Source organism: Populus euphratica, unplaced genomic scaffold (assembly GCF_000495115.2).
Source record: "Populus euphratica unplaced genomic scaffold, PopEup_1.0 scaffold6.1, whole genome shotgun sequence".
Lineage (NCBI taxonomy): Eukaryota > Viridiplantae > Streptophyta > Magnoliopsida > Malpighiales > Salicaceae > Populus > Populus euphratica.
Window position 1 is genome coordinate 488,121 of NW_011499849.1, and position 12,672 is coordinate 500,792.

The 12,672-nt window shown below is 32.9% G+C and overlaps 2 protein-coding genes across 3 annotated transcripts; one reads left to right on the forward strand and one right to left on the reverse strand.

The window, feature by feature from the left end:
* Positions 1–2,377: 2,377 nt before the first annotated feature.
* Positions 2,378–4,849, forward strand: LOC105120275 (purine permease 1-like). The gene is made up of 3 exons (XM_011018452.1): positions 2,378–3,562; positions 4,062–4,447; positions 4,726–4,849. Exons 1-2 carry the CDS (start codon positions 2,828–2,830, stop codon positions 4,374–4,376), a joined length of 1,050 nt encoding a protein of 349 aa, XP_011016754.1. The 5' UTR covers positions 2,378–2,827; the 3' UTR covers positions 4,377–4,447; positions 4,726–4,849.
* Positions 4,850–9,452: 4,603 nt separating this feature from the next.
* Positions 9,453–12,672, reverse strand: SNRK2-8 (Protein kinase superfamily protein). Of its 2 annotated transcripts, none has more exons than XM_011018460.1 (9): positions 12,170–12,672; positions 11,933–12,007; positions 11,409–11,510; positions 11,180–11,233; positions 10,976–11,083; positions 10,794–10,886; positions 10,588–10,692; positions 10,355–10,453; positions 9,453–9,976 (listed from the first exon to the last, which is right to left on the reverse strand). In XM_011018460.1, exons 1-9 carry the CDS (start codon positions 12,287–12,289, stop codon positions 9,710–9,712), a joined length of 1,023 nt encoding a protein of 340 aa, XP_011016762.1. In that variant the 5' UTR covers positions 12,290–12,672; the 3' UTR covers positions 9,453–9,709. The 2 variants fall into 2 exon arrangements, with proteins under 2 accessions (XP_011016762.1, XP_011016769.1); XM_011018467.1 differs by having other exon boundaries at positions 10,976–11,068; positions 12,170–12,669.

The window sequence follows — 12,672 nt, forward strand, 5'->3', positions numbered from 1 at the left end:
TATAAAAAAAGAACCTAGAAAAAAAAAGTCTAAGACAACTCGATAAAAAAAAATTAAAAATATCAAGTAAATCTAGGTTACCTTAACTAACTCGCTATTCAGGATAATCCTGTGCAAAAAAATAAAAAAATCACAAAATTTAGAGCCCATAAATTAATATCAAGTAATAAAATTTAAAAAAATTAAAAAAATATAAAAACTCAAATCAATCTAGGTTACATTAACTTACTCATGATACACAACATGAGATCGAAATAAAAAATTAATTTAAAAAAGATGAGCTAGATCAATAAAAAAAAAAAAGGTTGATAAAAAATTCAAGTCAGCTCAAGATAATTTCACTCACTCGTGACTCGAGATAACCCAATTAAAGAAAAGCAAAAAAATTTCAAAGTTAAAGGCGCAATAATTTAATGTTAATAATTTAATGTTAGAAAATAAAATTAAAAATTAAAAATAATTTCCAAAACAAAACATAAAAAAGACTCATTCAACTCATGTTAATTTGACTAACTCACAATCCAAGATTTGAGAATTAAATTTAGTATAGAAATAATGAAGCAAAATTTCTAATCATAAAAAATAAATAGAAATCAAATAATAAAAATCAAATATAGTATAAAAATTAAATTAAATAAAATAATTAGAGATTAGATTGAAAAATAAATTAAATTAAAACAATTATATAAAAAAACCTGCAATTAAAAGAACAATGATAAAAATTAAATCAAATAAAATATTGAAGAAAAAAATAAAAAATATAAATAAATTATGAAAAAATTAAAAAACATCAATCAAAATAGTAAGAGTCATTCAAGCTACATTAGTTGTTTGTGGTTGTCATGTGTCATGAAAGCTAGTGTTTAGTCACTAGAGAAATCCGCATGCTTTACCATAAAGGTAGTGGCTCCTCCCATTAGCAAACATGTATGTAGCATGCACCAATAATTTTTTATTTTTTATATTTATATTTATTAAAAGACCAAACTAAGCCTTACCTAACTTGACAATAAAATAAAATAAAAATATTAAAATGAAAGTTGTAACAAGTGCATTTAAAATTTAATAAATTAAATTGCATACCTTATTAGGGACATCATTTATCTACAATATAATATTCTCATAACTACCACAATAAATAATTAAATTATATATATATATATATTCATGAAAAATATAATCATCACTCAATCATTTGAAATTTAGTAGGCTCTTTCAAATAACTAAGATAATAACATCACTATCTTTGTGCATAATCTATCCAATATCACTACTCTAACAAAAAAAATATTAGAAAATGACAATTTAACCTCTGAAATTAAAGCTAATAAATTTGCATAATAAAAATAAATAATATATGTAATTTAACTCTTCATAATAAAAATTAAAATTATCATATAATTTTTAGACAAAAAGGTCTGATTGTTTATTCTCTAAGAATAACATAATAATTGTATTGTTATTAAAAAAATAGAAAAAGAATATTATTCTAAATAAATTAAGAATGATTTGGTTGAATGCAAATATTATCCTAACTCTCAAATAAAATTTTAAAAATTAAAGGGTGAAGAGTTTACTATAACACTGTACACATTTCAATTGGATGAGCTACAATAAAAACCCACCAGTTTAATATTTTCCTTAATAAATCCATGTACAATTTACCAGAACTTCCGCATCACATTCTCGTTCACCTGTCCCCTCGGAGATATAATAGCTCGACTATTCATCACTTGACTATACTCCAACTCTACGCAAGTGAGCGAGCTAAAGCTTCACCACTCAAAACATCTTTTCTTCTTCTTTTAATTTAATTGTTAAACTCTCAAAAATGTTATTTGAGCGAAGATTTTTTTTTTTTTTCACTTGAGACAAGTTTTTTAGAAATGAGCACTAGTTCTAGATATTACCTAATTAAAAAGCAAATTAACTCCTTTTAATTTATTAAAAACTTGTTGGCTTTCTTCTGTCATATTGTTCGATATATTAAAACTAAACTGTTATGACATTTCTAAAGAAACAATTATAGCCAAGTTTCTAACTAAAAGATTTTAGTAATGTTATACTGCGATACAATTTATATTCGTTGAGAAGAGACCGAACTGGAATTCTTTCGACAGCTTAAGTAAGCCGGTGAGCTTTTTCCACATGAAAATGGCTAGCACCAATCGGTTGTTTACAGGTCATAGGCCCATACTTAGGCTCCTTCGTTCTTTTCGTGCTTTTTTTTTTTTGTGGTTGTTTGATTAGTGCACTAATGTTTCAAGTCCAACGCAAGTAAAAGCTGGTGCTGCTGGTAACTGATGTGGCCACCGAGTTGCGACGTGCTCATCTTATTCATCCCCAGACTCTACAAAATTATTAGGCTGTGTTTTGGATGAAATCAAATTCCTTTACCAGACAAGCGAAGGTGAAAGGCAAAAGTTTGATGACAATAACAAGTATGATGTCTACCCCATCCTCATGCAAAAGGACACATATCTACTCGAGAGACAAAGCAGAAAACTAATCTAATCACAAATACGAAAAAAGAAGCAGGAACTCCTTACATTAATGATAATCTGGGGTGGGATTTTCTTATATTATTTATTTTCAAGTTCAGTGGCTTCACAGTCATTCTGCTTTTGTGATTTTTTAGTATTGCTACTGCTAGCTAGTGATCTTTGTTGTTCACCAACATCAGTGAGTACTACAAGATGAATATATATTCAGTATCTTGCACTACCTAACATAATAAACATGATTAAATAGCCTAACGCACTAAATTGCGCATATCCACTTCCCTTCATCGCGAACACAGGCAAGCCTACTGAATCAAGAAGGATTCATGGACACAGAGCTAGGAAACAAGAATGAACCAGACCAGCATCAGAACAAGAAGCATATGAAGGCATTTCTGGTATTTTTAAACTGCATGTTAATGGCAGTTGGTCAAGTCGCAGGTCCGTTACTTGTGAGGATGTACTATTTGCATGGAGGAAAGAGTAATTGGCTCGGTGCCTGGCTACTTACAGCTGGTTTCCCTATCTTGATCATCCCAATATCCATATCTTACATAAGAGCTAGAGCTAGAGCACAGGCCGGTAGATTATTGGTCACACCATGGCTTTTTTCTGCTAGTGTCATCTTGGGACTCGTTCTTGGCCTTGATAGCTATCTTTACTCCTTTGGCATGTCATATCTCCCCGTTTCTGTTTCTTCCATTCTTGGTTCTAGTCAATTGACCTTCACTGCATTTTTTGCATATATAATTGTCAAGCATAAGTTCACGCATTACTCGATAAATGCGGTGGCTTTGATGACTTTCGGGTCTTTAATTCTTGGTTTTCATATGAATGGAGACAGACCGAGTGGCGAGTCTAAAGGAAAATATATTCTGGGTTTCTTTATGACTATTGGTGGTGCAGCTCTCCATGGGTTCCTAATGCCTGCTTTGGAGTTTACTTACTTGAAGGCTGGTAAGGCCATCACCTTTGACCTTGTCCTGCAAGTTCAGTTCCTTATATCAATGTTTGCTACTCTATTTTGCTCTATCCCCATGATTATCAACAAGGACTTTAAGGTAAGTGATAAATAGCCTTGATAATTTTCTCATTCTCCAGTACTTAACTCTGAAAGAAAATTGAAGTGCTTCCTAATTTTCATGTAACAAACTCTGAAATAAAGATTTCCTACTGAAAAGCTAGCACAAGCTTCTATTACAAACCAGTTGTTCAGTGAAGCTTGAAATCTTCAAGGTTTCATAGATTTAAAATCTACCACGATCAAATATTGGTTTACCTATCACTTTACTTCCATCAAGCCTAATATATTAGTCTAAAAAATCTGTCTTGGGGAATTTCTGCTTAAATATTACATACATACATACATAAACATGTGTGTGTGTGTGTGTATTTGCACTGGTTTCAGGATGGGTTATACCTATTGATTGCTCACCCAAATTGCTATCTCTTAGCAAATCGCATAGGAAACTTCATCATCTATGTGAAATTTTGAGGTTTATTTGAATCATTAATGTTGCATCGTTCAAAATAATTCTAATGAGCTTGTGTTTTGCTCAGGCTATATCCAAAGAGGCAGCAGAGTTTGGTCTTGGTGAAACAAAGTACTACACCATACTATTAATAGCAGCCATAGTATTGCAGTTATTAGTAATAGGAAGCCTGGGGGTGATATTTAACTCCTCATCACTTCTAGGGGGGCTTGTGTCATCCCTTCTGGTTCCAGTCCAACAGGCATTTGCTGTGATAATCTTGAAAGAGGTCTTTAATGCAGTAAAGGGCATGGCCTTGGCCATGTGTCTATGGGGTTTTGCTTCTTACTTGTATGGAGAATACCAGAAGCCAGAAGCCAACAAAGAAGAATCGACCCATTAGTTAATCAGGAATTACTACATTTGTTTTTGTAAGCATAATTATGAATCAACTGCATCCTTATGAAGTTATGCGCTTCTTCTGTCATGAAAAGATCCCCTTCTTCTGTCATGAAAAGATCCCATTGCACCATCATTGTTTATCCTATATCTATATCTTATGATACTTCATATCTTGAAGGGTAAGATTCAGGCATGGGTTGTGACATAATACCAACTGAAATTGGATCTTGCAGCTTCAGGGGAAGGGCACGAGCCCAGTTTAAGGTCATCGAAATTTCTCTGACTGGCCCAGGAGCTTAAACTACCATACGGGCAACTTTTATGTTAACAAGAGATACACTTCTATAAGAACTTTTCTTTATTCAGCTGTATCTACTGTTGTGAAGAGTATGATCTCGCATATCTAAAATAAAGACTGTTGACTTGATTTCGTGAAGGACTCATCTTCAGAGCATTAGCATGTTTCTTGATGTAGAAGGAATTATTTCTTTCCCCTTCAAGCAGATGAATCATCCAATGCACATAGTTTTTAGAGGTTGATTTGGTTTGTTACATTATCTTCTCCTCGGAACAAGGTTTTTTATTTTTAGGACTGGTTGGTGATGCTGTTGGGACTGATTGTTGCAGAGCAGGACAGGATATCATTGCCGTATTTACCTGAGTAGATTCGAAATATGTTGTAGTGGGATACAATTTATATCCTTTGACGAATAACAAGAGGCTCAACTGGAATTCTTTCAATAGCTTGATCTAGCTAGTGGGCTTTTTTCCACATGAAAAGTGATTTTAAGTTTTGCGGGTCTCGTAATATCTCCTTGTTATTTTACCTCGTTTGCTGTGCACCGTCCAGTTGTTTAATTACAAGCCATTCTTGGGCTCTTTTTGGCTCCTTGTCACGACTAACTTCCTAATTTCCTTTCTTTGGTAGCAGCTTCATGTACTTTACTAGCCTTTCGAGTTCAATAATGCAAGCAAGCTGGGTCGGCTGGTCTAAGCTGATGCATTGTTTTGTCCAAGTTCATGGCAATCGGTGGCGGCCACACTGCTTGTCTCATTCATCATCGAGGACCGTAAGACTCGGCGGAATCATGTGATCACTATGTTTTGGATGAGATCAGTTTCTTTGCGGACAATTTAAAGTGAACGGGATAGATTTAATGGCAATAACAAAACATCATTTATTTACGAAACTCGAGTAGATAAGAACAAGAGCATCAGTTTCTCACCCCAAATACTAAAACGATGGAGCTCAGAACAGTATAATTCATTAGATCGTCGCCTCTCATTGAGGGTGTCTCCCTCCTTTTTCTACTTTCATCCCCCTCAACACAAATGACTCTGATATACTATTACTACTCTATGATTTATCTAAGAATTTATTGCTGGATAGTACATGCTCTTCTTTCTATTACTTCTCGGCCATCCGCTTGATCATTTTTATTGCGAAAATGATTGGTTATTTTTGTATTTTAAAAATATTTTTGAAAATTTTATTTTTTTCTTTACTGATCTTAAAAAATCAACCTCGTCGTTCCGCTTGTTGACACCCTCGACATGACCAGGGATTCCCTTAGTGCTTTGAGGTTAATTCGTTTGCGTAAAGGAGGCGCCGCCACTACTGATCCCGATGCCCGCAATTTCACACTTGTTGCTTCCCAAATAAGAAATTAAAAATAAATTGACTTCAATTTTTTCAATATATATATGGTGGTTAAACATGTGTTGCTTGATAAACTGGCGTCTAGTGAAAATAGGCGGTGGAATTGATACTTTTGTGTATTTAGATAATAAGTATATGAATGAATATTTAAAACTAGATTAGATCCATCCATCTAAAATTCATACTCTTCGAATAATTAATTAAATATGAATGGTGGTTTTGTGTTTGGATTAAGTACGGCTAGTATTAAAATTTGACTAGTTAGAATTAATTGCGATATTTTTCTAATATCATGATTAACATATAAAATTTAAATTGAAATACATTATCAATTTTAAATTTTAATAAAAATAGAATGGAATATAAAGATTAAATTAAAAAGAAAAGAAATTAATAATTAAAGGGACAGAAAGGCAAAACCAAACATCAAATATTGTTGTAATCCAAGTGTTCATGAGTGAGGAGAAATAGTGATTTCTCCTCAACTTTTAGTTTTTGTTATGATAATTGTAATTCAAAAATATCCAAACCCCCTTTTATCAAGAAAATATGTGTGTGTAAACGCCCCTTTCGCTCCTCCGGGTCCATGCAACTTGCCCTCCAGGACCAGGAGGTTTGTCCTGGCCTGTCAGCTCAGGGGCTCCCTTATTGTTCGCTTGATTGAAAATCTACAGGACTCGAGCCCAACATTTCAGAGTAACTAGGAATGTGATACATGCTGGATTGGATGATTTTTTAAAAAATATATACAAAAATTTTAAATTTATTTTTTAAAAAAATCAATTAAAAATTAAAAATCTTATGATAATTATTTGAATCAATAAATATAAAAAATAAAGTGTTAATGCATTTATTTCTTGTCTAGTTGGATAATTTATTTTTCCATAGCATAATTTATATATAATTGTTATTAAAATATTTTTTTATATTAAGTAAAAAATATAAATATGAATCAGAAAATCAACACTTACATGTAATAAAATATAATAAAGATCATATATAACAATAAAAATATACAAGATCTTAAACTAATTTTTAATATAGCTGAAAAATAAAATAATGTTACAATTGATATGGTGAAATACTATTTTCTTAATCTATGTAAAATAATTTTTAAACAAAAAAGTGTAAAGAAAAAAACATTAAAAATAAATTATAAAAATAAAAAAAACTTGTATAAATGGATCAAGTGTAAAGAATAAAAAAATAATATATTTTCAAAAATAAATGTAAAGAGAAAAAGAAAAAACTAAAAACAGAGCATTAAAATCACTAATTTGGCATGCAAGTTATAATTAAAAAAAAAATACTTGGCATGCAAACTGCTCTAATGTGTTTTTTTACATTAAAAATAAAAATGTTATTTGATAAAAAAAAGTCAATAAAAAAACAATACATAACAAAAAAAATAACAGTTAAAGGAATTAAGAATGAATTCAACATAAAAACTAGATGAAATTAAATGATAAGAAATTTTTTTAATGAAATTAAATGTTTAGGAATTAAATTGAAAAAAAAAATAAAAAATTCAGCACTAGACTTTACATAAGAATTCAACGAAAATAAATGTTTAACAATAGAATTGAAGAAGGAAAAATAAATTAAGATAAACAACAATAACAAAAAAAAACTCCTATAAAATTACAACCAAACTCTTGAAGTGAAGACTAAAAAAATTAAATGACAAGGGTAATAAAGGAATTTAGTTATTTATAAAATTACAAAAAAAATAAAAATGCTTATAGGACTACATAATAATAACAAAAAATTATTAGAAAATGACAATCAAGTTCTTGAAGTCAAAACTAACAAATTCACATAAAAGATTATTTGCATAATTTAACTGTTCATATGCCTCTTGGATCAAAGTTTTTGATGGTTTAGCAATACAGTAATTGTACTATTATTAAAAAAAATAAAAAATCGATGCTGCCCGTTGATTGTATGCAAAGATCATCTTACCCCTCAAATAAAATTTTAAAAAACAAAGGAATGAGGGTAAAAAAATAATTTAACTGTAACCCTATATATATTTTATGTGAATGGATTACATCGAAAAACCTCAAGAGCTTAGTATTTTATTTAATACCTGGGCTGTACATCGGCTTTAAAATAAGCGATTGGCAACGACGACCAAAAGTTTTAACATCTGGACTGACTGTGGTTGTTTCCATGCCAATAAGATCCAATAGAGTCAAAGTGCCCTAAAGAGTTGAAACAAGCCACTGGATTACATATGTGGCCTCCACGCCCCATATCTGTGAAAACAGGCCTTGCCACACATTACCGGATCTGATCAAGATAGACTGGGAATCCTACCAAGGGAGAGACTACAGCGATGAGCTCTGGGTGCCACTACGTACAGCGATGAGAAATACCCTAATTTTCAAACTAACCAGTACCATTCATAAACCCAACAACAGTTTCTGGAGAGCTTCTGATGTCTAGATTACTTGCGATGAGCTCTGGGTGCTACTACAGCGAGAGTTTAGTATAAAGTTTCTAGGCAGAATTCACCTTAGATTTGCGGAGTCCAAGTTCTTCAGAACCTCCTCAATAAAATGGCTCGATGACAAGCTGAAAACAAGCACGGGAATGCAAGAGATCATCAAAATTTCATCATCAAGCAATTTGCGTGGTATAATTTTCCAAATTTGTGTATGTGTTTATTGGAAAAATATTCAATTTCAAATCTTACTATGTTCACGAATCAAGTTCATATATAAAAGGATTACATGCACTTTGACCATATATATAGTTTAGAATCATCATCAATTTTTTTTTTTTTGAGAGAAATAAATATGGCTACTTTTGAATCCCGAACATGAAGAACACGTAAGCAATATGTTATACAAGCCAATCCTTCTAAATATTTCAGCTTGCGACTTGGGGCCTCCTATATATGTATATCTCACCAGTTCTATTAAAAAATAAAAGAGTCTTAAGCATAGTTATTTTGATTCACGAGGTTTGTACAAGCTAACTAAAATATTTATACTAATTAAAAAATAAAATCAAAGAGCTTACACTTATTTTGGCAAAACATTAGAACTGTATTAGCTTTTATATAATAGACGCGACTGAATTTAATTTGATTAGGATTTAAAGAACAAAAAATATATTAAACAAAAATCTAAAACAAGAACTTTAACCATGCTTCATTACTAAATGATTTATTCTTTAATTATCTGACTCTCCATAAAAAATTGCAATCCTTTATATCAGTCTGACACCTACTCTTTAAAAACAAAAATCCAAAATCAAAGCTAAAAACTATAAATTAAATAGGAAAATAATAAAACCAAATCCTTTATATCACCCTGCCAAGCAGCTAACTAGCTTTTAGCTATGTTAGCTATCTTTCTTTTCTTTTCTTTTCTTTTCTTAATACTGGAGTGGTGACAACGCCATCTAATAAAGAGAAGAACAAGCGATCGGGTTCTAGAGTTATCTGAATTAACCATGCCATGCACGTGAAGACCTTACAAAATGTCGATGTGATCGATTGAACAAAGAAACACAAGGGATCTACAGATGAGGCATCCATATGCCACATGGCCAAACATGGATTATACTGTGTAAAGAGTTCCTTAGTGGAGATCTGGTGCTCACAATCATTACGACAATACCTCAGGAAAGTTGACAATCTATTTACATAGTTTTAATCATAATGGTCACACGAAATCACCACTTGTCTCGATATCTTCAAGGTCTGCGTCAGCATCCAAGCCATCAAGATCCATGCTGCCTCCAAGCAAATGCCCTACAGCCGCTGACAGGAAGACAGGTTTGCTTGCCTCCTGTATTATAGACAGGACTTCTTCAATGCTTTGGGACAGGTTGTTGACGTCATTGTTCTGCCAGCTTTGTCCTTCCATCAGCTCTATAGGCAAGTTCTTTAAGAACCATGGATGATTTTTTATTTCTGGAATGGTAATTCTCTACACAGTGACCAAGCATTAGATGATTAGAATAATAAGAGTTCAACAGGACAAAAAAATAAAATAAAAATGATGGCAATGCTTTAAGGAATTAATGGAAAAGGAGCTTTGCCGATTGCTCCCACCATCATTCAACTTAAAGTTGCTTCCATGTCATCATGTCTCCTCAATTAAAAGCTGAAAACTTTCAATCTGGTATCAAATAACAAAGGTTTATTTTAATTGATCCTTGACGCGTCCTACCAAAAATAAGGTACCTTATTCTACCCAGTACCAAAGCATCATAACATAATTGAAATCTTCTCCCCTTTTATTTTCAATACAATCATGAAAGGAGAAGCAGTTAATATATTTTAGTGCAAGCTAAACTTCATTTACCTTTTCGGGGTTAGCCACAAATATTAGCGATAAAAGATGATTGCACTCTACAGAAACGCGAATATAATCCGGAATTGAATAGTGGACACTGAGAATCCTCTGCAATGAACAACCAGTCATTTAATGGGATCAGCAATATTTCAACTAGAACTCCATAATAAATATGCAGACCTTCAATAATTGCACTGCGACTTGGTTTTATCTAGTGCTTATTAATTTGTATAGACTCTCACCCCGATTGTCTTTCTGAAGTTTTTTGGATCATCAGGATCTTCAAATGGGTATGCCCCCACTAGCATTACATATAGGGTAACCCCACAGGACCATACATCTGCGATCTGTAACTCTTGAAGATTAGGCATAGTACTAGTGGCTTTCAAACAACTAAAATGAGAAGCACGTGAATCGAAAGGGAAGAGAAGGTTAAAAAGATTGTTACCTTGCCATCATATTCCCTTCTTAATAGAACTTCTGGGGCAATGTAAGCAGGGGTGCCTACGGTAGATTTTGGCTGAGAATGCAACACAGCTGACTGCACAATAAGCTAGGATAATTAGTAACCAAAGGATGGTGAAACTCCATGCTTAATGGTCATCCTTTAGCATTAGTAAAAGTGCTTACCTTTGAATACCCGAAGTCGCAGATCTTGACACGCGGCGCTGGGCTGCCATCTAGGAGTGTATTTTCAAGCTTAAGATCTCTGTGACAAATTTGCTGCAGCATAGAAATCTCTTTGTATCAAAATCAAATGCTATTCTTAAAACAATTACAGCGCATTTTAGAAAGGGTGGAAAAAATTGACAAAAGAAAGGTATAAGTTCTTACCATTGAGTGACAGTAACTTACTCCCGATATCAGTTGTTGGAAGAAAAACCTTGCCTAATGCAAAAAATTCGGAAGCTCAACATTAATGGAAGTGTATGTTGATAAGCAATAAGCAACATTGAAGCTCAACATTTATTACCTCTTTATGCTTCTTATTTTTCTTTTCATTCAGCTTCTAGTAAATAACAATAACAGTATTTTCCATGAAATTTTTTTTGCTCTACTTTACCTCGTCCTCACTAAATCTACCAGCATTGCATATCCTCTCAAAAAGTTCTCCTCCTGCAGCGTATTCCATAACAATAGCTAAATGGGTGGGAGTTAACAGGACCTGAAAGGACAACATCTCAAATTAAAAGCTTCAAAGAATACCTCAAACTAAAGATTGTCCCCTATCAAACGAATTAATTTACTCTAGGAAGTCACGCTAAAAAGAAAGAATCTATTCCAGTTAGTTCTTCGTGAAATGGCTATCAAGCTATGGATACTCCACTTTACCGTGGAGAAATATACATGTCAATAATTTTTTCGGTTCTCCAGCATAAAATAGAGAGAGAGAGAGAGAGAGAGAAATTTAACCTTATGGAGCAAATTAGAGTCCTTGCTAGAGAGAGAGAGAGAGAGAGAGAGAGAGAGAAATTTAACCTTATGGAGCAAATTAGAGTCCTTGCTAACTTACTGCGCGGCATACAACAATGATAAAACAACACTTGGCAATTGAAATTACAGGACAAAGAAAGTTCAATAAGAAACCTCTTTAAATTTAACTATATTGGGATGCTTCAATGACCTATGATTCAGAATTTCCCTTTTCACATGCTCATCAATCTGCAACACCAAGTAAGCACCCTGGTGATTAAAGATGACGGGCTCACATGATAGAAACAGAAATTATTGAATTTCAAGAGATTATCAACAAAATATAATGATAAATATGGAAAATTTTGAAATTGAAATAGCCAAACAGATAGCAAAACAGAGGAAACAGACCTTTTGGCCTCTCTCGATAAACTTAACAGCAAAGAACTCTTTTGTCCATTTATCTCTGACCAGCTTAGCCACCCCAAAATTTCCAGACCCAATATCCTTGATAATCTCATAACGCTCCATAGCTACCAAAAGAAGTACAGCAACAGCAAAAACACTGCAATCTTTATGTAGTTATATTCAAGTCTCACTTCTCCACTCCCCTGTCGATCTGTCTATAAACTTTTCTGTTCTTTTCTTCTCAACGACTTGGAAAATCAGAACATAAACAAATGCCTAAAACGTTTGAAATGGAAAAGTTTGTGGAGGTTTAGGTAGCCCTGTACGTGCCTTGCAAGTTATTGCCACCGAAGTCCGGGTAGCAAAAGCCACCGTGTTCACTGCGGTTGTAAAAATGTACAGCGATAGAGGAGCACGTGGAAACAATGGTGACGAATGGATTCAGCTTTTCTTTCTTTCTCTCTTTCTACTTTTTGAGAAAAAAACAAAACAAATGTTAGTGAAAA

Bases quoted from the DNA above. Each gene is read 5' to 3' on its own strand.
- LOC105120275 (XM_011018452.1), top strand. From the start codon at position 2,828: ATGGACACAGAGCTAGGAAACAAGAATGAACCAGACCAGCATCAGAAC. The intron at 3,563-4,061 runs GTAAGTGATAAA...TGTTTTGCTCAG, and splicing joins TTATCAACAAGGACTTTAAG to GCTATATCCAAAGAGGCAGC.
- SNRK2-8 (XM_011018460.1), bottom strand. From the start codon at position 12,289: ATGGAGCGTTATGAGATTATCAAGGATATTGGGTCTGGAAATTTTGGG. The intron at 11,511-11,932 runs GTTTCTTATTGA...TTGTCCTTTCAG, and splicing joins ATATAGTTAAATTTAAAGAG to GTCCTGTTAACTCCCACCCA. The intron at 10,454-10,587 runs GTGAGAGTCTAT...TGTTCATTGCAG, and splicing joins ACTTCAGAAAGACAATCGGG to AGGATTCTCAGTGTCCACTA.